Below are 25,412 nucleotides of genomic sequence, written 5' to 3'. Positions count from 1 at the left end.
ATATACCAAGGACTTATCCTATGATGGGTTGTCTCAGACATTACATAATGTTCTGGGAATTTGACATTCTCAAAGTCTCAGAACCTGATTACTGTATGCAACCCAATATTAGTCTTAGGCTCAAGAACAAGTACAAAAGGATAAGTCCATAGGATAAGGGCTGTGGTTAGGAAGGAAGTAATGATCAGACAGGATTCATCTCTACAGATACTGTATGGTAAACAACTTCCACCTGCTTCATTGTACATGATCAGATCTCAGTATTGAGATCTGCAGTGACTTTTGTAAATGTAAAAGGTGATGCCAATCTAAAAAAGGTTATGATTTTAAGGGAATAAATCTTGGTACCAGATTGTTGACCAAGTTAGCCAAAACCATTTAGCTTTTCGACAGTAGGACATTGTCACAACGTACCTTAATTGATTTGTTTCATCCCGAAACAAACACCTGAACAGTCCAAGGAAACCCTGAGAGCTCTCTCAGAAATCTTGATTGATGTCCCTCAACACGATCCCACCCCTCTTCTCAAAAGAAATTGTCCACCATCACAGCAATCCCTTTGTTGTTCCAGACAGTCTCCTGTACGTGAAGCCACACCAGCACACCTGCCTCCCTTCGCTGCCTGACCACTCTGGCTGCTCCGACAGGAGGCGAAGAAAAAAACTTTTATCCAATTAGTGTTGGATAGAAGACTGGCCCCGCCTATCCGCAACACGAAACCCACCCTCCCCACAGAGCCGCAGCAGCTAACAGCTCAATATTTGCAGGATACTTCTACATCATGCTACAATTTGCACAAGAGCTTGGATTTGTGATGTTACATAAAAAAACTTGAATTCGCTTTTTAATAAATATGTTTGTTTTGTTTTTTTTACTGCAATCCTTCTGTGCCCTCCCAGTGAAGGTTACAAATCAGAAACGGGGGATATAACTGGTATATTTACGTTGTTAGGTTGACAATTTAATTTCATATGGGATTGGTGACTATTCATGTTAATACTCTTAAAAAATACCTTTTTTGTATTTTGTTCATTTCCAAAATCCATTCTACTTGTATTTCATAAAAATAAGTGATCTCTTAGAATCTATGTCATACTTTAGTCATAATCCTCGCTCCCATGGTTACAGACTTTGGGTGTTTGAGGTAAATGTCAAGTACATAATTTTAGGTATGTGTGACTCAGTATTAGATGTATTTTAACTTAGTCTTTTTATATAGAATTGTTCCGTAAAAGTCTTCCCCACCTATGTGTGAAGCATTATTTTGCCCTTGATTTTTTCACGGTCGTTATATCACCTGGGAACCAAGACATAGGCTTGAGAGAGACCTTTGATTGACAGGGTAACTTACAGTACAGTTCAGCCCACAGTAATAGGATAAGAAGCTAGCAAGCAGCAATAAGCAAACTCCCCCTGGAGCCTTCTTCTGAAAGTACAGTGACATTCTGAGTAACTTCTGGGTCCACATAACACCAGACACAATGTGACACATTGAACCTGTGAGGCACCCATGCATAGCATCACGAGTGAGTTCTATGGAAACTAGCCTTTTATGTGTTCAAGACATTCACCTCACCAATTTAGAACACACATTTCCCAAGAATTTAGTGGATATTTTCGAGAATCCTGGAAATGTCTCAAAATGTGTCACAAGGGTCCCATTAAAAAGCAGTTATAGCTGAGGAATACACCATATTGCCAAAAGCTAAATAAGAATAAAAGCACACTTAATTAGTGGGACTTCCCCCAAAGTCTATTAAAAGCTTTCCTTAACATAATAAAGCAAAAGAGGAATTTTATTCCTTCACTACCCATCATGTGTACTAAACTAAGTCAATCCACAGTATTCACTTAAGCTTACATACAGTAATGCCTTTACACCTACAGAATTGTTGTGGCCCAAATACACAAATGAAATAATTTGTGTGGTTCTTACTTTTGTTTTCCCTTGTATCATTTCACAAACACCAAATATAACATCACAAGTATCTGCAGTATAAACAGAGAATGAATGCTGCTTGGACAATAATGAACAGTAGTGTACGAACTGGTTTCTGACCCTACAGCATTGGCCAAATAGCTGGATCGTGAGTGAGTGAAATGTATAGTATGAAACAGGTCAAGTTATGAACTCAGTACAATGTCTTAGTTGTGTCTGCATTACAACAATCTTGGAAAGAGCGTACACTTTTGGGGTACCTGAACTCTGGAATCAAAGAGCTAGAAGGTCTGTTTGGACAAAAAGCTGTTTCCATTTACAGTTTGCGGTTGATTTATTTCAAATTATATTGATGGTAATCCTTTCTGAAAGCACATGTTCCACAGCAGTCGAGAGTCAAATATTTACAACGGACATGTACCTAATACCTGTAATTTGAGTTGGGTCTCCGATAAAATATGCAGCCAAACCTAAATATTGCATAGGACTTGGACTACAAAGAAACTTCCATTGTTAAAATATGCTCAGTGCATTACAGAGGATTGATGCATATTGAATTTTATGTGTCATTGCAGTTAAATGTCTGCCTAATTTTCTTCTGCCACTGTGTAGTGTAAACTTTCTCTTGTACTTAACAGTTTTGACCATAATCTGAAAGAATGTTCCAGAACACTATACAGCGCTTCAACCCCTTGAACACATTTGTGGGTAAAGATAGGTTTATAACATGCCTGCTGGTTGTTTAATCGAATGCAGCTTGGCTACTGCTATGATAACCATCACAACCTAAGAAAGCCTCTGCAGAATGGAGTTCCAGTATCTCAGCAACCAGGTGACGTGATGAGATAAAAGCATCCAGCCCTCATCCTGTGCTATCACAGACAACGCACTGGGAGCAACATTAACTGTATACAGGCAACCAGTACAGCAAAAATAAATGGACGAGCCTTTTGTGTTCAAAAATTCTCAACCGTGTAAAAAAACTAGATTAATCTGACTCATTAAACCAATTTAAAACGGAAAAAAATATATACATATATTAATTGAGAGTCTAACTACAACCATTCTAAGCCACACTGCATTTTAATATCAGAATATGGAACTTACTTTTGCCCGTTCTGAGGCACTTTCCCATTTTTGACTTCAGCAATTGCAATACATCATTCTACGCATCTCTCTCACTACTTTCCATTGCACCATAATAGAAGCTCATCAGCTCAATTTCAGTGGAAATTGCACGTCTGGCAGAATGTCACCAAAACACTCTAGGTAAAAGGTGCTGATCTTTTAATCTCTTTCCAAATCTGCTGAGAAAACATTACGCAGTAGACATTTTAAACCTGTAGACAATTTCGATCTTAAGCTCTTGACGTTTATGAAACCTAAGAAACGCTTAGTGTTTAAAGGAGAAGCTTTGCATCTGTACACCTATAACACATGTGGACTTTGGATGCCTGTGTTTGTACGCTAAATCAACAGGGAGCACAATTTGTTTTGTTTTTTATTATGAGAGAAAAGAGACTGGTACTCTGGGACTATAAAACATGATCTGTCAATCGCAAACTCCAAGTCTCTGTGCATTTGGTGTTTTGTGAGTGTGTTAAAACTGCAAGCAAAACAGTACTCTACAGGTGAGAGCTATTTAGAAAGATTTATACTGGTATTTCACTCATAAGTCTGTTAACATAGGTGTATCATTTTCAAACCTTTCCATCCTTGAGCTTCAGTGTGTTCATCTTCTCCCGACAATGCTCATTAGTGATGACACAGATCGATCAATGGCTCTGACATTTGGCTAGGGCCTAAAAGCCCAAGATATTTGGATGGGTTTTGAAGTCCGATAAAACCCAAAAGGAGTAGACAGGATGTTTTGGCAGTCTGAAGAATCTCCTGTGGAAGTAAACAACTCCAGCATCATACAGCAATGCTTTAGATGCATACCACAAGTAGCTAAAGAAGATCCAAACCAAAGGAGCCATACCGCTTTTACAATGCAGAGATGGGTTTAAGATAAGGGTCTTCTAAAGAAATGTGCTCTTTGTTAAATGCTACATGATAGCAAGGACCTAACAAAGAATACATTTAACCACAGACCTTCCGAGCGGTGAACGGGACTGCACCCAACTACATCAGGTCTATGCTCCAGCATTACACCCCCACCCGCAACCTTCGGTCATCTTCTGCCAACCGTCTGGTGGTCCCACCGCTCAAGAGCGCCCAGTCCCAACACAAGCTCTTCTCCTGTCTGGCACCCCAAAAGTGGAATCAACTCCCCACCTCCATCAGAGACACTGACTGTCTCCTCACCTTCAAGAAAAGGCTCAAGACGCACTTGTTCCGGGAGTAAAACGGCACTTAGGAATGTTTGTCTGGACCTGATGTTTCCTCCAGGATCACAATGACTCGAGAGACTTGTTGCTCTTGTTGGTTAGTTGTAACTGACTTAAAACTATTGTAGGCCTACTTGCTGTGTAATATATTGTTGTTGCTTGCTTTTAGGTACCAGGTACACCCTTGCACTTTTTCGAGGTTCATGATGTTTAATTGTATCTTGTTTAACTATATGCTCTTATGGTTCTTCCCTTTGGGACTTATTTAGTTTTCACAATGTATGCTTTATTTTTTGGTTAACCGCAATGTTTGGGGCTATCTCGTTGTTATGATCAGTGACCTATGCACTTTGGTAAAGCTCCCTTTTGGAAGACGCTTTGGATAAAAGTGTCTGCTAAATGCACAAATGTAAACCACAGCCATATTTTTAGTACTGGATATGACTAATTCAATTAATTTAAGATTAAGAGCTTAGTTTGTGTTTTGAGCAACCTAATACTGTACACAATTCACTACCAAGTTTTTCAGCAGATGCTGCAGCCAATATCAAAATATGATGTTATGACCTTTATTGAAAGTAGTAAGTCACCAAGAGAAATCAAATATGCCATATGACATACCAAGACACTGTTTAAACATGATACAAATTTCCACTAAACTCAGAATTGGGGTGACAATTGTGAACGCAGTGTTTGGACAACCTGAACCGACCTGCTTTGAAATCTGGAGAGGAGCTAAGCAGTGCTCCTTCTCTATGTTCAGACACACTAAGGAAACTGACAGCCAGGAGGAAAGGCATAATGAGGTTAGGTGATAAAACACGAGAACCAGGTAAAACATTTGCCACATCTGTTAAAACATTTTTCACCAAACTTTTAAAACATGGGATTGGCCGCCACACAGGATTACCGTTCAGCAGCTAAGGGCCTGTCTCGACCCAGGAAACACAAAATCACGTCTCAAACTTTAAGCCAATGAGGTGACAACTGTTACAATAAAGTACATTCAATCCTTGTGAAGCAATCTCTATGCCATTATAATGTTTAAATCTAACCAAGTTTTTATAGTACAGGGTTCGAAGCAAGAAAGGGCACCATTGTACGTGAATCAGACTCTGGAAAAGGATTTATGTGACTAATGATTGAGGCTGGTTCCCTACACTACCACACAGCACCAGCAAGAGAGAAGAATAGAGCTACACAGTGCACAGACACCACACAATCTACAACAATCGAGGCACTGTTATACCCAACCCGTCCTAAGGATGCTTGCCAAATTCATGCAGGCATGTACCATATGACCATTATGGGCTTGTAAGCGGCAACGTCTGCCAAGGTAGACATTACCCAGAAATCTCTTCAGACTCAGGTGTCTCGACAGACATTTAGTGAGGTCATCAAATTCCATGATGTTGCCACAAGGAGAACTACACCTCTGCTATAGCAGCCACATTTTTGCAGTGTTATTCTTCAAAAGGTTATGGAGAATAATTATTTCTGTGGACAAGCATGCATTGTAGTCATTCCTTCTCATGTGGACTGGAAAGTATGAGATCCATCTGCACCTTCGGCAATCATTGTTTCTCTATGCTCCCTCCCCAGCCAGACGAACATCATTTCAGGCAGATGGCATCTCCCTCTCCTACTGAATGTCAAGTTTTGACAGTAGGTATTTACTCTGGTTCAACAATTATGTTTTAGCAAAACAAAATGAGGAGGATACATTTAGCAGACTAGCTACAGTCCTATTAACTTCCACAGTAGTCTGTGTGGAAGGTGTTGCCAGGTTTGAAAACCTGGAGTGTTTTCTGCCTCTCAGAGAGAGATGAAATAAATGAGAAGCCAGTCTTCCACAATTCCATTTCACACTAGTTATTTCCTACAATGGTCATTCCTGGCACTCACTGGATTCCTCAGAACTGAATGTTTCATCCGGTCAAGCACAGGAGTTGAACACAGTAGAAGACATAGACAAAGCCTCACTCAGACAGATGCTAATGAACAAATGTCGAGTTTAAATGGAGATTCTGTGCTCTTTGATATTCCATTGCTTTCTGTAAACCAAACAGAACACTTACTGCCAGTACGTGTGCCATTTGAATATCATTGAAAAGCAACCTTGTACGGTCTCTGAATGGATCGAGTAAAGTCAGACTGAATTTCTAATGAGTAACTTGGTCTGTTTATAGCTGGGTATTAGAAAGCTTGACAAGCACGTTTATTCTGATCCAGTTTAAAAGAGATCCCTTGGATGGTCATTTCAGCCCCCATGAATACAGTGAACTTCAAGCCGGGTTAGCTTGCTATAGACCAGGGGTTCCCAATCCTGGTCCTCGGGCCTCTCTGCCCTGCATGTTTTAGATGTTTCCTTGTTCTAACACACCTGATTCAAATGAATGGTCGTTAGCTGGTTTCTGCATAACTAGATAACGACCCATTCATTGGAATCAGGTGTGTTGAAGCAGGGAAACATCTAAAACATGCAGGGCAGGGAGGCCCGAGGACCAGGATTGGGAACCCCTGCTATAGACATAATATGGGTAATATGTTGTTTGTCTTACCTTCACCCATTGGGACTTCATAAGACGTGTTGTGAGATCCCTCGGGCATGGCACTGGGGCCTCAGGAACTGCAAACACACAAAGTGGCAACATGAGGACAGACTGAAAGACTCATCTCACCAACTGTCATGAGTCAACAAGAAGTGGACCATCATTTTCCTACGATGCACTGCTGAGTTTAACTGCTGACTGGACTCCTGACATCCCATCAATTCATCACTGCACCACTCCAGGAAGTACAGTACCGTGTAATATGCCATTTGCCCTAAAAGAGGAAGTCTAGAACGGCTTACTGGGGTCATTAAGTGTGGGAAAGTCTGCAGTCACCATAACCTTGTAATTTGAAATAAAACTGAACCTTTTTTACTGGCCTTGGGTGTTATCATAGCTGCCTGAAGCCTGGGAGCATGCATGGAGAACATTTGTCTGAGGTAACATCATGTTTGTTCAGCTGGTCATTTTTTTCCCCACATACAAAAAAGGTGTCTCTAGACTGACTTATGGAGTATAATATTCAATTTTTACGAACAGAGCTTGGAAATATTGCTATCAGTCATGATTATAAAGCATGCAGGTGCTTTAGGCAAACCAACTTCACAGACAGAAATGCTGACAAGCCTGCAACCACCTAACCAAGGCTTTTCCAAAGTGTTGTCATTTTTGTTTTTCTTATAGACGACTGCAAACAACCACACTTGTTATTTATCAAGTAATCATTAAAAGAAAGTCTAAGAAATGTTCATGGTAATTTGGACAGGTCTTCAGTTCAGAATCAATCAACCAGGGACACTTCAGTGGAGTACCACATGGTTAGGCCTTATCCCAGGCCTTTCTCTACATGTCTTACCCTCTCTCACCTGTCTCTGATACTTTCACTGTCCAATAAAGCATGAAAATGCTGAATATGTCTCAAATAAATAATTAACCAACCATAAAATTGAATGAACACTGCTGCCAGATTGGTTTAAGTACAATAATAAAAGGACTTTCATCATCCCTCAATGAGTTCATAGCAACAGTGTGGGGCACTGTCTCAAACCAGTCTCTCCCATGTATTTGGACTGAATGTCCACCGAACTATTCCCAAAAAGGCGCAAGAAGTATAAGAGCCGATCCACCTCACATCAAGAATTGTTAAGCTGTTGCTTCTTACCACAAATAAGCTTTCCAACAAAAAATTAAATAATTATTTCCCCCCACATCCTATTCTGGTGTGACTGCCCACTGTGTGGATATTCTGGCTCGATATTGCCCATGGCCCTTTCAGTGCTGGTCGAGAATGGCGCCTTCAGTCCAGGGTTGCACTCACACATAAGAAAAACACTTGGCAAACATGGACGATTTTCCACGCTCAACGAGCCTCCGCTATTATGTTAGTCTTCAACTTTATTTTCCACAGGGGTAGAAGAGGAAAGAATTTGGGGCACTGACACTCTCTGCTTTATTTCCGAATGTCATCAGACAACTCCCTTTTCTCTCTTCCCAGTCATTAGAAGGTTAAGGGCAGAATAAATTGACGTAGTCAAGGCCTCAATGAGCTCAGAGCACAATTGTCCTGGTCTGAGGTAGGTCTAAAATCTGCAGGATAATAACCTATTAGCTGGCCAAGTTCATAAAAGTGGGCACTCGGCAGGTTTACTTTCATGTAAAACTACATCGCCAGCACTTTATACTTGCAAGGGTAAAGTTAAACAGCACAGATAATATTGTGTAACATGGACAAGACATCTGTCTTTTCTAAAAACTCTGATAGACTTTCCCACTATTGTGGAAGAACACAACTGTAATTGTGACTTCAGCCAGCAGATGTCCTACTACCCCATGTTGAATGATCAGGATTACTTCATAGACTGCTGTAAAACAAAATATCAAAAAAAATCAAAAACAGTAAATACTAGTGTTGTATGAAGTATTTCTCAGTTGCCAGACTCTGGGAACATGAATTGAATCACAGCAGAATATAAAATATTGGTACTAAACATGCAAGAAGGAATGCTGCTTGACAGAAAGTCTTAAAGAATGTTATCTGGTATTTACTGTATCATACATAGACATCAGACAGAACATGGTGACGGTTGTGAACCATAAAATGTTGTCTTAGTTCTAATAATAGTAAGTGACAACTGGCAAGATCTGCATCCAGAAATGACAAAGCCGACCAGTCATCTAGTGACTGTAGATCTTCAGAACTGGTACTGGTACTGGTAGACATCTTGTGCCGGAAATCCAACCAAAAATCCCAAACTACCATGCACTACAAAATTAGAAGATATGTCCACCTGTTCATTTTCTGCAGGGATATATGGAAAATGGTGAGCTTGGTTTGTTGAAGCTGTCATCATTTATATGATTGCTATCTTAGATGGATCACATTTCAAGCCACCAAACTGTTTACTACCAAACATCGTTATGAAACCTATCCAGTCCGTTCACTCCCACTACTCTCAATGCCCTTTCGATGCCCTTTCACTTTAATTTTAAGTGAACATAACACTGGTAGGGGATTTTCCGGAAAGTTAACAGTACAAAGTTCGAAATTGATTTTGAGATAGCATTTCCTATTGCATTCATGATGGCATATGGTCAAATATGATATCCACCCAAACACAAACAACAGGCGCAGCAAATACCACTGGTCCATCACTTCTTTTATTGCTGACAATCCCTCACTTCTTGTCTGGCGCGATCACAGGACTGTGTGTGTGTGTGCGCGTGTGTGTTGGGGTGGAGGATTGGGGGATCAAGACTATTGCGTATTCATGTTCCTTGCCCCAGGGTCAACATGTGTTTCATGAGATAGGGTGCCCGCTGAGGGAGAAGGGGCTTTTTGCATGGGTTTCTATGTGTCATGACATACAGTACATTACACACTCTTCCTCTCTCTTACCTTTAACTTACAAATCGCTCCACGTCTACTAGCTTCCTCTGTTTCAGATCGTCTTACACCTCATCCCCCTATAGGAACTTGATCTCAAAACGCTGGATATTTGGTTTCCAAAATCAGGAAGATGACACCAGGCCCAGGTCTGCACCTCCTGCATCACCAGTCAGTGACATTGCTTGTAAAAACAGGTAGACAAGTCAAACTTGATTTGATACAGAATATTGATGCCACCTTGACGTCCGCAATAACTACAGATAAGCAAAATCTGGATGACATCCTGGAACTCCAGAACCATTCTGTGACAACAGAGCTCTAGAGACCTTCAAACGTGTTCTTGGTGGAAGCGGGACAGGAGGTGAGGGCAAATTGACACAGCTGGACAACCACAATAAACAAACAATCCCTCCCCCTGCCTCGGCCTCGCGTCACATGACACGGGAGCGCAAAGACACAAGAGGAACCATTCTGAAGGTCCACGGCGCAGCTTGCTAATTGATTGCTGTGCCTCACAAACATTCACCCACAATAAACAAAGACAAACAAAAGGCCTGTGGTAGTCAATCCCGACGCCTGCTCTACAGGGTGGCATTTTTAGAACCAGCCTGAATATAAAGCAAATGTTTTTTTTGTTTTTTTAACAACACATACAGTACAGATATGGTCATCCCTTTTCTTGCATGTAACACATTACTAGATTGTGTTTTAATGACACCTGTTAGGCTACACATTTCATTTATTCATTTAGCAGACACTTTTATCCAAAGCGACTTCCAAGAGAGAGCTTTACAAAAGTGCAAAAGGTCACTGAACATAACAACGAGATAGCCCCAAACACTGCGGGTAGCCAAAACATGAATCCTACAGTGTGAAAAAACTAATAAGTGCCAAAGGGAAGAACCATAAGAGCATTTAGTTAAACAAGTTACAATTAAACAACATGAACCTCAAAAAGTGCAAGAGTGTACCTGTCAAAAAGCAAGCAACAGTAAAATATTTCACAGCGAGAAGACTTGATGTATAAAAAAAAAAAAAAAAAAAAAAGGAGTGACGTCTGAGCTCAATGCAAGGCCTGTGTATCTGGGCCGGGCTTCAGCCTTCATCGAAGGCTTTTAAATGGATGCATGTTGTCAGTGAAGGCAGTAATGGCATTAGACCAAGATCACGGCTGAAGGAGTTTCATGTCAACAACCCTTCACCCGTGCAGTACAGCTCATCAACATCGGAGTTCATGCTTACCTGAAGAGGAAACCTCAAGACTCGACTTATGCAGACTTAGGATATCAAGCATTAGATGGCTGATGTAACAGGAAATCCCCTACTTACAAACACAAAGACGAGCAGTGTCTGTCTTATTTTTGGTCAATGTTATCATTTGTACTGTAAACATACGGTTTGAGCAATGCAAAATGATCCAAATGAACAATAAAACCACACTTTCAATGCATTAGGGACACTGATTGCTCTAAGAAGGAACTGTCACAAATAATCCATAATGGAACACATATTGAAAGTAATTCACCCAATCCTGGTGGTCTCCAATTAGCCTATTTTTTGCAACTCCCAAGTGACTTTGCGTAATTGAGACTTCCAGTCAAGTCTTTCAGCTAGGATCCAGTAAAAGGGCATTTTCTTCCTTGTCCCTCTCTGTGATCTTATCACACTGCATTACAGAAAGCTGAACAGTGGGATCCCCCAAAGTCTTGAGAATGCTACAAATACGTCCATGTGCTCAATCCGCCCCCTCAGTCTATGAGTTTGTTTTCCTGTGACAGAGGAAATGCTCATGCCCATGTCTGCAGCTATAGTCTCCAAGGGTGATATAAGTGGTCACTGAATTGGTCTCAGAGGCTAGTTGTTTGATAAGCTATATTTGGCCTGAAGTGGAACTCATTTTCAGGTTTTAAATTGTGTGATGTAGGCTAGTTCTTCTTCGGTCATGACGTCGATACACAGATGCAGCATGCAATGATATTAACATGTTTATCCACTGCTGTCCACCTGAGCACTCTTCATATTCTGTTCATACGTATTTTTTGTGTGCTCCTGTGTAAATCCTAACCCATCCTGTTGCTACATACAGGACTTTTCAGGCCGTTCTGGAATGAACGATTTACTCATACAGGAGGGACATGTCATGACTATAAAATCGAACAAACACTAGAGAAAAACTCTGGCTCGTTTTCAGCCTGGCTGAGCTCATCCCTACTGGCAAGTCAGTTGAGATTGTGAAACCTGCATTTGTTCAAAATGAGTTTCATTGTGCATTTCCTATTGATGCATCAAGCTGATCATTCTTGTTTCAATGTTGGAAACTACATATTCATAGTGATACAATGTTCTCTCGAAAGGGAGATGGCACAACTAATATCCAAATTCCACACCTTACATTTTAACGCTGACTCACTGGACCCAGGTTGGGCTGTTTGTTTTTGTACATTGCCAGGACATGACACATGATGCAACAAATATTTAACTAGTGTGTTACTATAATTAAAGGAGTGTAAAAATAAAGCACCCTCATTTCAAAACCACCCATTTTTTTATGGTATGAGCAAATACCCGTTTTACAGTTCAAATGATGTCATAATGAAGACTTCTACAGTACCCAAGTACACATAGTTTGGTCATGCAGTCAGCTGTGTCATACAGAACATGACTTACTGAACTAGCTAAACGTAGTGCACAACAGCACTCATTAAACAGATCAATCTAATCAACTAGACACTCAGGGGAGCACTCTGCTGGCTCCTGGAACAGTCTCATGTGGTTCTCTTTAAAAACTACTGGTTTCTTATTCCTGGTCCTGGTTGTTACAGAAGACACCTGCTTTCCTCCTTCTCTTAAAGAGAGGAAATCCTCTGTCCTTTTCCAGAAATGGGCCACAGAGTCACAACTCCTTCTCCCCCAAACAATCCTTTCCAAGGAGGGTGAGGCATTTTGGAACACAGAGTGTTGGTATTTTTTACTGTGAGCTTTGAGAATTCCTTTGACTTGCTGATCCAATGGATGAAACTTTGTACTGCATAAATCAATACAATTTTAAATAATGTATATGTATTTGTTGATCCTCGAACAATTCATTTTTGGGGGGATATTCTAAACATTCCATCCATAGTTCATATGCTGAAGACTAAGCTGAAACTAATAAACAGCGACAGAATGTAGTAAAAAAGAGAATTCCTGGCATTTGTACGGGGCTTTGCCAATGTGCCCAGTGGAGCACTTCAAAGACCCTCTCCTTCCACACATTCAGTATGCTTCCTACGGCAACACCACTGACCAACCCTTTTCCTTTTTACAGAGCGCATATCCCATGGTACATGCTTTTGGTCTATATCTACTCAGAACCTTAAAAGCCATTTCCATTAACTATTATGAAATATGAGATAAAGATTTACTATGAGATAGAACATAATTAAAGTAGGATGTTTATGCTCCATGTCACAGGCGCAATGGCTTCATTGTCAATAACCACATGTGGTCTGAGAGTAATGTCAGCCCATGGTTGTTTGGGGAAGATTAGACAGTATATTATCATGGGTATTATATTACGTTTATCAGTCAACCATCTGTCAGGTTGCTGGTCAAATCAAACATCACCTATTGACTCACTTCTTGACTAAGCATCAAGTTTCAAACAAAAGGATCATTCAGTTAAACTTTTACTTCACAAATGTAATCCTGACTAATGAACCAATTCTAATGACAGAATGAAAAACAGAATGACATTATGCAGTGTGGCAAAGCATGCAGCTTTGCCACACTGCATGATGTTATTCTGTTTTTCATGGAGGGTCAGGAGGAAATCCAGACACAACCAGCACCAAGTCTCACTTGCAGTCCCTCATTATGTACACTAAACAACTTCCCGAATCTATGTCCCACAAAATAGATTATTTCCTCTAAGGCGACCATTTTCTGTATGGGATTGAGTCATGGTTATACTTGTTGAGCACCCCTCGTGTGATGTGAGCCACACGCCAGTCCTGGTCATCCCAGAGAAACTGGGTGTATCTGTCATACAAGCCTTCACCCTGCTTTAGCCCTTTCACACGAGAACCATTGTTCAAGACTACCCAAACTTTCCATCACTCATTAACGTTTGGACAATGCCAGTCCCTGCCTTAGAGCGAAGCCAAAGCAAATGAGCTTCCCTTCCCATTGCCCACATAATACCATTTGCAATTTCAATCAATGGCTTAGTGTAGGAAAAAGAAGGCCACCCTCAGTGACTCTTCTACTCTTTCAATGTATTATTCTCTGGGATGGGTTGCTTATGGGAGGAAATCTCTGCCGATATGGAGATATGCGACTGCCGTGGTGCATCGTCCTCGGGTTTCTCATGAGTTGACGGGGTAGAGAGTGACAGTCCAGCCATAGACTGTCTTTATTTAGGATCACAGTTTGACTAGAACATTCCTTGTGAGTTAGGTCATTGATGGAGTACAGTTTGCACCTTAACACACAATTAGTCTTTTCTAAAATCTACTAAAGGTTTTTTCAAATCTTTCCAAAACAGCATTCCCCATTTACTGACTGGCGAGAACACATGGTAATCCTATCTGGACACTTATCTCTGGTATAACATCCAACGTCAACAAACTGACCCATGCCAAGTTATCACTATTACCCAAGAGAATGATAACATTTCTGTTGAAACAGGTTGTAGTGCTTCTTGATCCACCACAAATTCCAAACATGCAGCTGAGCTATGCAAACTATTTACCTGAATAGTACAAACCTACACCAGTTACCAAGTTCCAAAGAATGACAGGAAGGTCACACTTTGGTCATTTGTTGTTCAATAATGTTATCAGCATGGAAAGTGATTAACAATATGAGAAACAGGAACAATAATGATAAACGCAAGGATGTTGTTTTCAAACACGGAATGGACATGTCAACAATCATAAAATCATCCAACAGGTTTTTAGTCATGTTTTCTGGAACATGCATCCTCTTTCAGGTGAATAGCAGTGGTGTAAAGATGTGTTTCTGAAGCCATGGGTTTAGGAGGCAAACCCATGTCTGAGGTAACACTGCATTTACCCCAAAGACATTAGTAATAATATAAGGCTAGTCACAAACTGCCAGGTTGACTACATGACTCACATGCTCTACTTCAAAGCAACAGTGTGTTAGATAACCCATTCCTTGGGGTAAACCGAGGCTAAGCAACAGTTTGAAATCTGAAATATTACTAGTAGCCATCGTAGTACATTATGAAATAATCTGAATAGGCTATGCGATAAACGGACATTGCAGGAAAAAGTCACTTGAGCAGGCTTAACGGAAGGATACTTGTCCGCTATGACACAAACTCAAAAACATCATGAAAGTTTGTAATGAAAGCAACTTCTGTCTGTTTAAAGGGTCAGCGATGCATTTGCTGCCTGAGTACATTTACGATCAGGGTAATTAACCCACCTCAGATCAAACAATATTGCAATCTTAATGTAGTAATAGTAACGGTAAATAAAGTTTAACATTTGAAAGAAACCAACATTGTCCGACAAAAGGCCAACAAATGTTGACAAAAAGTTATTTTTTCTAAAACAGACAAAAGTTACACGGGTAAACGGCAGATTAAAAAAAGAACAAATAATCGGCTCTAACGGTAAAGATTCACATCCTTTCGTAATGTTTGAAACTTAAGAGAACAATGTTGCTACTTACCGCGGGATAAAAGTTTCTTAAAGAGCACTGAGAACGCAACAAGACCTGCAGTTACATTCGTGAGCTCCGCTGTTTTAAAGAAAGTTCCAAGCTGACAGGTAATTTCCCTCTGATTAGTTGGTTGACAGCGTCTAAAACACGACTGTGCAATCTTCGTTTGTTCAATGCCTTCACCGGCCGAAAATCGCCGCCCCTTTGCGCGTGCGTCAGTTGTTAAAAAAAACAAAAATGTCTAACATTTAAGATATCTATGAATAAAACACATCATACAACATGTTAAATACACATTTGCGTCACCACTAATATACCCTACTTGAAAAACTAAGTGCGTCGCACGGCTTGAAGAACCACCAGGAAGTCTAACATGACTCGGATGCGGTGGAGCATTTTTCAAACCAGTTGTCTTCCCCGCATTGAACGTAGCCTACTCCAATATTCCACCCCTCCCAATCGCAAAATGTACCGCGTGTACACGCACACCAAATACACACACAGAGAGATAAAGAGAGAGAGAGAGATAGAGAGAGAGAGAGAGAGAGAAAGAGATGATTTTGAGGTGTGCTCACACATGATTCTTGTGGTTTGAACATGTTATCATCACACACTGTTCTCAATGTTCAAGTTCAAGTCTTTTATTGTCAGATGCACAGAACAACACAAGGTCAGATGGGCACTGAAATTCACAACTACGCAAAATAACTTGGCATAACATAACATATAGGTACTCAGAACATAGATACATCTATGATAAGCTAAAATATAATAAACCTCCTAAATATACAAATAGTATACAATAAACAATACAGGATGCTAAACCTCTAATATACATACAATGTGAAGGGCCTTAAGTGTCAGTTTGTCTGTTATCACACCTACAAGCAATGACTGTTCTGACCCCAGCGAGAACCTCCCAGTATTATCTGACTAGAGGCGGAAAAGCAAGTAAGACAGCCTTATGATAATCAAAGGGTGACAATTTGTCCAGTGTTCCTACACTCCTCCATCTAACTTTCTCTCACTCCTAGAGGTGTGGGTCTCTCAACTCCATTTATAATAGACACACCCCAAATCATGTCAGGACAAAAGCATTCCCAACAAGCCTACACAGCACCTACAAACAGGTTGAGGTACGTGGCCTGTTTTCCAGGGACTGAAGAAGAATGTCACTCGTATCTCTACAATCTTTGAAGTGTTTCTGTTGATGGTGGACTAAAGAGCGCTGAGGGACAATCATGCCATGAGAAGGTAACTGATCTTGCACAGATCCCTGTTCATTCTCATCCTTTTAGAACATTGTAAATCATAAACATTTTACATTGAGGGGGAAATGGATAGGACCCGATACTGAATGTCACGCTATTCATAATCCTAAATGTTTACTTCCTTTTCCAGCTGAATTAGTTTTAGCTTCAGGTGGAATTGGCCCTTAAGCATGATACCTGGATCAGGTTACCATGCCAAAACACTTTGGAATTGGATGAAACCAGAAAACATCTAGATTAGTTATATACATATACTACCCATTGTGTACATGGACAGACGGTGTGATGCAATGGATTTTTTGTACAGTGCACTGATGCTCCCTACTGGTCATCAGTGCACTGACACAATGCATACAGGATACAGCCCATCATCCCATTTGGTTCAGAACACTACACTCCTGACTACAGAACTAAAACAGAGAAAAACTGCTGACAAAGCTCAATAAAACTTTATAGCTATCCTTTAAGATTTATATAAACCACATATGAGCAAATAACTACTAATTATTAGTAAATTATTATTACATGAAAACCACTTAAATACAAATCTCCCTTTAGAGAAAAACTAGTATATAATGTGCTACTAGAAGTCAAGACTCAGTTCTGGGTGTAATAAGCTTCAGAGTCTCTGCATTTACTTTTCATATATTCATGTATATAACAAACATACTATAGATTATTCATATAAAAGCTCCTCAAGTGTAGTTATTATAAAGGGTTACCAAAATTCAAGTTGAAATGCCAACTATAGGCAGTGCATTATGAAATAACAGGATAGACCTGATCCATGCCCATGTACCATAAACAATTTGAGACAAGTTCATTCAAGTCACTGCCTGTCATGGACAATCGAAGCCCATAAAGGGCACACAAAATAGTTTAGATCTTGTTTTGCTTAAAAGGTGTGTGTGGTCCAATATAAATCTAGGAGACAAAACAACAAATACTTGGCCACTCTCTAAACTAGTGAACTTTCCATGCAATTCTGGGGTAAAGACAAAAGGTACAAGCACCATACATATTAGCACAGCGCATTATTAAACAGTTGTTTTATTGTGAATTTAATAAACACACAATTAAAAATCACACAATCTACTGAGTTTTGTCAAAAGTGTACAGTTGCACGTTTGTGTTTATACAAACGAACATATTTAAGAATTGCAAGAAAGCTTTGCTGAAAGAAATTAAAATACAAATGAAAACCAACTTCTTCCTCCCTCATGATCCAATTCATTTTATACTATAAATATAAGATGAAGTAAAATACAAAAAAGTATGAAACAAAGTAAGCTTTCCACTGAGAACAAAAAATATATATTTTCCAAGAAAAAAAAAAAATCTAAAACGGAGCAACATCTTAAACAATGCACAAATGTACAGGATTTTTTCCCACTTTAGCGGACTTCTAATACCAAAATTCCTGATGTATCTTTACAAGCAAACTTCAAACTGGTGGTTCTGTTGGAAGAAGCAGCTCTGATTAAATGTAATGCTGTATCTGCATGCTCATTTAGTTTGTACATTGTGATCACTGGGAGCTGTTTATGTTTTGCACGCTCAACTGTGTGTGTGTGTGTGTGTGTGTATGTACAGTATTAAAATTCATGATCTGAAAGCTGCAAAGAGTCATAGATTATTGGGCAGTCTGATATTTTCACACCAAATGATCATGCTACTGTAGTTGGCTCAGAATACATTGTTTGTGTATTCAAACTTACACTTGATGAAGGCATGCATAATCTCCAGACCCAGTCTCTAAACCTCAGCAGGTTCAGACAGGCTTGGTGGTACTGTTGTAGACCATAGTGTCTCTGTCCTCAAAGGGGACGTGGGTCGTCACTGGCTGGTGCCGTGTCCGGTCCTTCCTTTTCTTAAGAAAGCAGTAGCCCAAGACGGCCAGCACAGCCAAAATGGCTAGTGCTAGCAAAATTGCTATAGCGATAGAGGCTGGGGGGAAAATGAGATGCAATACATAAAATGGAGTACATTTTCCAGCTAGCATCTGGCCAAAGATTTGATAATAAACCAGATAGCCTATTCAAATAGAAATGTTACATTTGTGTATTGAGTTGGTAACAAAGTTTGAAAGTTACAAATACCCATAATACACAACGATTTAGCAGCTCCCCCCACCCCCTCCCCCCAATAAAATAAAAGTAATTTTGAAATGTATTTATTAAAAATATTTGATTACCTGATTCAGTTCCTTCATCCTCTTGGTATTCAAACATTCCCCTAGCAAACACATGTTTTTCTGTACAGAGAAAGAGACATACTATTTATTAGTAGCAAGCAAAGATGGGTGTTGGTAGATAAGACTTGCCTTTCAGAGGATGTGGGGAGGGATAGTTAATTGTGCAGGTGAAGGTCCTAAAATGCTAGTGTATTTCTTTGAAATCAGAGTACCTGATGAAGCAACAAAAAAGTGTAGCCAGAAGATTTTATTCTTTGCCTACAAGCTCAAATGAACCTGATGAAGCACTGTCCTTCTTGCAATTAGAATAAGAGTTTGAAATGTCAAATATCAGTCAGTAATCATTCATTCTCAACTCTGACAAAATATATAATACGCAGAAGATACGTTATCTGAAATGCCCGTACCAGTCACGCCATCGCAGGTAGAGGAACAGGTGTCCTCCTGCTCAAAGTTGTTCTCATTACCCTCGCAACCACCAAACGTGAAGCGATAGCATTTTCTGTTGAGGGGGTCATAGTACCAGCGGGTGTGGCTAGCACGGCAAGGGCCTGTCTTGGGGGGTTCAGTGCAACGTACTGCAGAAAGGGGGTTTAAGAAAGGTAAGTGGTACTATTTGTCATGTCACCAACCGGCTATGGTTGTCAGCCTTCTGAGGCGCTAGATTGTCATCTAGTGCAAAAACGTTGTAAATAAAGTGAATCCTTCTTGTACAGAAATATCAACAAAACATCTGAACAGTATGAGGAAGTACAACAATGGCTGCTCAAGGACTTCAACCCACCTCTTTTGTGATCCACATCAACGTTCAAAAGACGAGAGAAGGTTTCATTGACTGGCGGAACAAACATGACATTGAAGTACAAATGTTACTTTAGAATTGTAACTGGTTTATGCGGTACATTTATAATGCCAATGGAGAAACTGTAAACACAATTACTCTAAAATACTATTGTAAAACATTGAGAATATGAATGAGTGAAACGTTTGAAAGCTCACGTCTGAAACAGGATGCCTCGTCCGAACCATCTGTGCAGTGTGCCACTGCGTCACATTCTAGGGCTTTGCTCAGACAGCAGCCGCTGTTACAAACAAACTGCCAGGGCTTACAGGGGACTCCACACATCTCAACTTAAATCCCACCCACCCACAGAGACAGAGAGGATAGAAAGAAAAATACTTAGACATGATTGGTTTCTTGAAGATGTCTAAAACTGAGTAATGCATTAAGTGCTGTTGATGATACATGATCATTAGTTATACCTTCTGTTGGGAGTGGACCAATTCTTCCTGTGGCATCTGCTGATAAAAAATAAATAAGTGTATACAATGATTACAGTGTATACAATTATCATGTATCCTGTGGCAGCAGGACCCAAACATGGATCAAAACTTCCAATAACAAGGATCCACCTTAATGTTGGATGTGTGTTCCAACATGTTCCATAGTTGCAACACAACCAGCGGGTCATCGTACCTTTCACACCCTTGCAGGCGTCGGTGCATTCCGGCTCATTGATGTAGTTGTTGTGGTTTTCCTTGCAGCCTCCGAAGATGAACTCCTCACACTCCCCAGACGCAGCGTTGTAGTGCCAGCGGGGGAAGGAGCCCCGGCAAGGCCCAACCTTTTTGGGGACCAGACAGTGATCTGGGTGGGGACAGGATAACAGTTAGAGCCAGACAGTGATCTGGATGGTGACAGGATAACAGTGAGGACAGTTAGAGCCAGACAGTGATCTGGGTGGGGACAGGATAACGGTCAGGACAGTTAGAGCCAGACAGTGATCTGGGTGGGGACAGGATAACGGTCAGGACAGTTAGAGCCAGACAGTGATCTGGATGGTGACAGGATAACAGTGAGGACAGTTAGAGCCAGACAGTGATCTGGATAGTGACAGGATAACGGTCAGGACAGTTAGAGCCAGACAGTGATCTGGATAGTGACAGGATAACGGTCAGGACAGTTAGAGCCAGACAGTGATCTGGATGGTGACAGGATAACAGTGAGGACAGTTAGAGCCAGACAGTGATCTGGGTGGGGACATGATAACGGTCAGGACAGTTAGAGCCAGACAGTGATCTGGATGGTGACAGGATAACAGTGAGGACAGTTAGAGCCAGACAGTGATCTGGGTGGGGACATGATAACGGTCAGGACAGTTAGAGCCAGACAGTGATCTGGATGGTGACAGGATAACAGTGAGGACAGTTAGAGCCAGACAGTGATCTGGGTGGGGACATGATAACGGTCAGGACAGTTAGCGCCAGACAGTGATCTGGATGGTGACAGGATAACAGTCAGGACAGTTAGAGCTCTACTGTGGGTCAGAGACTACCATGGGTGAGGAGTCCTTCACATTCTTATTTACACACTTAAGATGCATTCGAGATGTTCTGTAACAACCGTTGAAAAATAAGCCTCTGTATTCTCACATCTTTTTACGACACCAGACGTTGGAAATAGGTTGCATTGGGATTTTTACCCGCAACATGTGGTGATTTAACGGTCCATTTGAAATATTTGACATTTTGATGCACGTGACTCTGCATTAAAAGTACAGCGTGTTGATTCCAAGTTCCACCATAGAGGTGATGGATTTTTTTATATACCATAAGGCCATAAAACCAAGCAGGTACCGTAGGTACTGTTTACCAGGTGTTCAAAGCACCCTTTAAACCCATAACCATAAACGCATAGTCATCTTATGTGTAGTCAATGGAATGATTTTGAAGACGATCACAGTGGTGTGTATTTTCTCTGTGGCAATAGTGTAGGTGTATTGACTGTGCAGATGTGATACTCCCTTCCAAAGAAACCAGTTACAAAAAGAAATCACTAAATTAAATTAGGAAATTAGGAAGGGCACAAGCACATGTTTAGGCCTAGCATAACCTGGCTGAGGGAACATGATAGCTTATGTGCATTTAATATCCAAAGTGCCACTAAGGTAGCCTGGCTCTGCCATCCTACGTACTTCCGCTCAATTTTGATTTTATTTCTGTACTAGGTCTGGGATTTCAGTGCATCAGTCGGTTTTCAGAAACAATGTTTTTGTAGGTCACGCTGCCGAATATCCATAAATTAAAGCCGGAGCAAGAACAATCCTTCCTGAGTTTTGTTGGTGGTCATGATGTTGTGGCCCTCCTCCCCACGGAGCTGGGAAACGTTTTTCCAGCTACGGCAGCTAGCTCCGTGGTGAAGGAGTTGGCTAAGGCGAATGCTAGCGATTGGTTATGGCAGATCAGAGTGGCTCTGGGCAGATCCAATAGTTTTAAACTTCAACAGAGTACCTGCCTTCAAGGAAGTTAACGCTTAATGGAGCGATCCCAGACCCTCTGTACAATTGAAATGTACGAGGGTCTGGTTAGGACCAGTCAACCACTAAGGCTGTTACAATTGAAATTAAAAGTAAAGAAGCCTAATTAACAAAAAGGCTTCAACGGTCTATCGTGGTACATGGGGCACAAAAAAATGCTGTAGATTACAATACATTTCTGCCATTACCACAATGAATTCTTACATTATAGTCTGTCCTCCTCAGGTACAATTCAACAGGTACACTTTGGAATGTAGTAAAATGTCCTACTCCTGAGTAAGAAACTGAATAATCCCAGATAAACTACTGTATACATGTTTAACTATGTATACAGGTACACATAATACACCTAATTAGCCAGCACTGCCAACAGTCCAGACAAGGTTCCATGTTCTTTTGTTGGTTGATAACCCACATTTTCATTGTTGAGTTTGCTGGTTGCTTAAACTGCTGCCAATATCAATGAATCTTCTGGAAATGTATGTTTCTTTGCGGATTAAGAACTAAAACAAGGCTAGTGTGATGATCCATACATTTTCGTAGCCTTGTTATGGTCTACAGCTATTGTTGCCATTCATGTGAATGCATTACCTTAAATCCAATTATTCTGCCAACAATGTAATTTAACCTGGTTTTAAATGTTTTACTTAATTTGTGTCTAGCCCCACATTTATTTGGGGTCACTCATGGATTACGTTATGTTTCCATTTAAAATGTATTCGATTCCCGGCCGTGCCAAATGACGTTGTGTCCTTGGGCAAGGCACTTCACCCTACTTGCCTCGGGGTGGAATGTCCCTGTACTTACTGTAAGTTGCTCTGGATAAGAGCGTCTGCTAAATGACTAAAATGTATGTATTTATTGACCCCTCTCCTAACATCAAAACATGATTTGGAAGGACAACCCATTTCTCCATTCCTCTCTCACTGTAAGTAGGTGGTTGTTGGTTGGTAAAAGCTTGTAAAAACCAGCCCAGACAACCTTGGTGTATAAACTGTGTGTGTGCGAGAATGCGTGTTTTGCTTAACCCGTAGTGAAACTCCTTGATGTGACTCAACTCTGAATCACACCAAACCTGTTCTCAGGTTTGATGGGGGAGCAGTCACAATTATGACTTGTCGTTTGAGTACTCTCATGTGGCATCTCAAAAATCTCACTTAAATATAACAATTTTGAAGAGCTATATGAGGCGTTTTGGAGAAAACCTGTTCTTTTTATCTGCTCGCAATACAATGTCTGAGGTGACTTTAAGGTGTTACACAGAAGGACATTCACACAGAAATGTCATTTGACAGCATTTTCCAAAACCAGGTACTCACGATCAGACTGTTCAGGAGTGAGGACGAGGACGGTGACCTGGGCTGTGTCAGAAAGGCCTTCGGAGTCGGTGACTTTCAGCTGGAACTCATACACACCCGGCTTAAGGTTAGACAGCTTTACTTGATCCTCCAGGCCGGTTTTCTGAGAATTAACAGAAGCGTGTAACATATAACTTAGTATACAGATATTGACAATCATTTTAGACTGATGCTGGTTACATTCAAAAAGCACTGACAACAATTCCTTTGTTGTTTTATTATTCAGTGACAGCATCAGCTTAGGACACTATGGATGGAAATTATGATGATCATGTATGATGCTCTTACTTGTATAACCACAGAAGTGTCCCCTTTCTGAAGGCTCCATTCGAACTTGGAGATCACCTTGTCATCCTTGGCTTTACTCTCTACCCCATTGAGTGACACCCAATCATTGGGCTGGACCACAATATCCAGGCCGGCGTTGGCAATGGGAGATTCCTTCTCTGGAAACATGTTTTAATATTGGAAATATTTTGGTTTCTCGATATTGTTCAACTCATAATTAGTCAAAGTTATTTCATTATTTAAAAGTAAAAATACAATCTATTTTGCACGCCTGTTACACCTGGATTTATTGTTTCTATACACACACCATAGGCCCACAGTCACTGTAAACTTACCAGAGGTTTTACGTCCTGCAAGGTGTTGTTCATAAACTGTCTCCAGAACATAATTTGTAAATCCAACGTTGTTCACAAATCTGCATACGTATTCATTCCGGTATAGACAGTTGAATAAGAAGCAGGTCTTAACCGACCCCGTCTCCTGTCCATTTTCAATTAATGCCAAATTACATTGAGGGATTCGACAACACGCGCTCACGCAATCGTCGGCATGAGTAACAGTTGGGGACGAGATGAATGTGGCTCCTGCATTAACAGCGTCTTGTGTATCTAGTATAAATGTTTCTGTGCCTGCCTTGAATTTCTTAGTGCAGGCTGCGCCATTCGTGACAGCTTGTGCGTTTACTTGGAAAACTGCACTGAACAACAAAGTGGATCCCAAAACAAATCCAAAAGACAAACCTGTCATCGTCAGTTTTGAAATATCCACAAATAGCCTACGCCAAGTATATAGAAAAAGGTTATAATGACAAAATTATCTAAAAACAACTGTATAAATGAAACTCTCCACTTCAGTAAGGTTAGAAATAATTCCACACAATTAAAAACTATACATGTTAAACTAAACACATAATCTAATATCGTCGAATGTCTTTGTCCTCGAGTGAAATAGTAGGCTAAGCTGTATTAAATGTAAGAAAAGTCAAAATCTACGGACGCTGATCTTTGGGTGTTTCCGTTGGCGAGATAAGCAGACAATTAACCCTGCAAAAAAATTAGGTGTGTCACCTGTATAAAACCAGGAAGTAAAATTGTAGCCAATGTGCATTGACATACGCACTGACGTCGTTGAGGCGTGCAATAAAATGTCAACAGGCTGTTTTCACGCAATATTTCCTTGGGATTAAAATACAATTCATAATCTTATCGTATTAAAAAGGTTACAATTCCATATCCTTTTATATTTGTTAAAACAACATATTTTCGTCTTCCAACTTCCGACATAAAGTCTACATGATACTACTCATCAATGTTACTTTGTATTCTTTGTTACAGTGACATGGGTGATAAACCGTGTCTGATGGTGCTGAATCACTAGACGTTCCCAGACAGTCGGTCTTTGATTCCAATGTCAGATCTCCTGATGCAGACAATAAGTCATTGTATGGGTTCCTCATTTGTGAACATTCTAGAAAGGATCATATTTAGGACAAAACTTACCGTAGACGTGACTATTTATTCTCGACAAAGACTGACTTATCTATTCAAGTATTTGGTAACTATCTAGTTGAAATGGAGTGCAAATAGATTTAGCCACCAGAGAG

General features: G+C 40.5%; 2 protein-coding genes across 6 annotated transcripts in view; both read right to left on the bottom strand.

The window, feature by feature from the left end:
* LOC146286773 (pleckstrin homology domain-containing family G member 3) overlaps positions 1–15,769 on the bottom strand; it is a 44,801-nt gene extending 29,032 nt beyond the window's left edge. Inside the window, exons 1-2 of the mRNA XM_084700225.1 lie at positions 15,391–15,769; positions 6,831–6,898 (exon numbers count right to left, since the gene is read on the bottom strand). Coding sequence (XP_084556351.1) covers positions 6,831–6,879 — 49 coding nt within the window. The 5' untranslated portion in view covers positions 6,880–6,898; positions 15,391–15,769. The remainder of the gene's footprint in view (positions 1–6,830; positions 6,899–15,390) is intronic.
* Positions 15,770–17,686: 1,917 nt separating this feature from the next.
* spint1b (serine peptidase inhibitor, Kunitz type 1 b) lies at positions 17,687–24,874 on the bottom strand. Of its 5 annotated transcripts, none has more exons than XR_014758519.1 (11): positions 24,145–24,874; positions 23,810–23,967; positions 23,483–23,624; positions 20,324–20,494; positions 20,110–20,148; positions 19,846–19,977; positions 19,631–19,681; positions 19,254–19,424; positions 18,847–18,906; positions 18,371–18,599; positions 17,687–18,110 (listed from the first exon to the last, which is right to left on the bottom strand). XR_014758519.1 is itself a non-coding variant. In XM_084700641.1 (10 exons), exons 1-10 carry the CDS (start codon positions 24,554–24,556, stop codon positions 18,424–18,426), a joined length of 1,512 nt encoding a protein of 503 aa, XP_084556767.1. In that variant the 5' UTR covers positions 24,557–24,874; the 3' UTR covers positions 17,687–18,423. The 5 variants fall into 5 exon arrangements, 3 of the variants coding, with proteins under 3 accessions (XP_084556767.1, XP_084556768.1, XP_084556769.1); XR_014758520.1 differs by having other exon boundaries at positions 20,110–20,145; XM_084700641.1 differs by having other exon boundaries at positions 17,687–18,599.
* Positions 24,875–25,412: the final 538 nt, after the last annotated feature.

This window comes from Hypomesus nipponensis, chromosome 6, assembly GCF_054491055.1.
Source record: "Hypomesus nipponensis isolate SF chromosome 6, ASM5449105v1, whole genome shotgun sequence".
Classification (NCBI taxonomy): domain Eukaryota; kingdom Metazoa; phylum Chordata; class Actinopteri; order Osmeriformes; family Osmeridae; genus Hypomesus; species Hypomesus nipponensis.
This window is presented reverse-complemented; position numbering and strand designations above follow the sequence as displayed.

Excerpts from the sequence above, each read along its gene's own strand:
- spint1b (XM_084700641.1), bottom strand. The coding sequence starts at position 24,556 with ATGACAGGTTTGTCTTTTGGATTTGTTTTGGGATCCACTTTGTTGTTC. Across the intron at positions 20,149-20,323 it reads CGCCTGCAAGGGTGTGAAAG|CAGATGCCACAGGAAGAATT; the intron begins GTACGATGACCC and ends ATTTTTTATCAG. Across the intron at positions 18,907-19,253 it reads TACCTGCGATGGCGTGACTG|AAAAACATGTGTTTGCTAGG; the intron begins GTACGGGCATTT and ends TTCTCTGTACAG.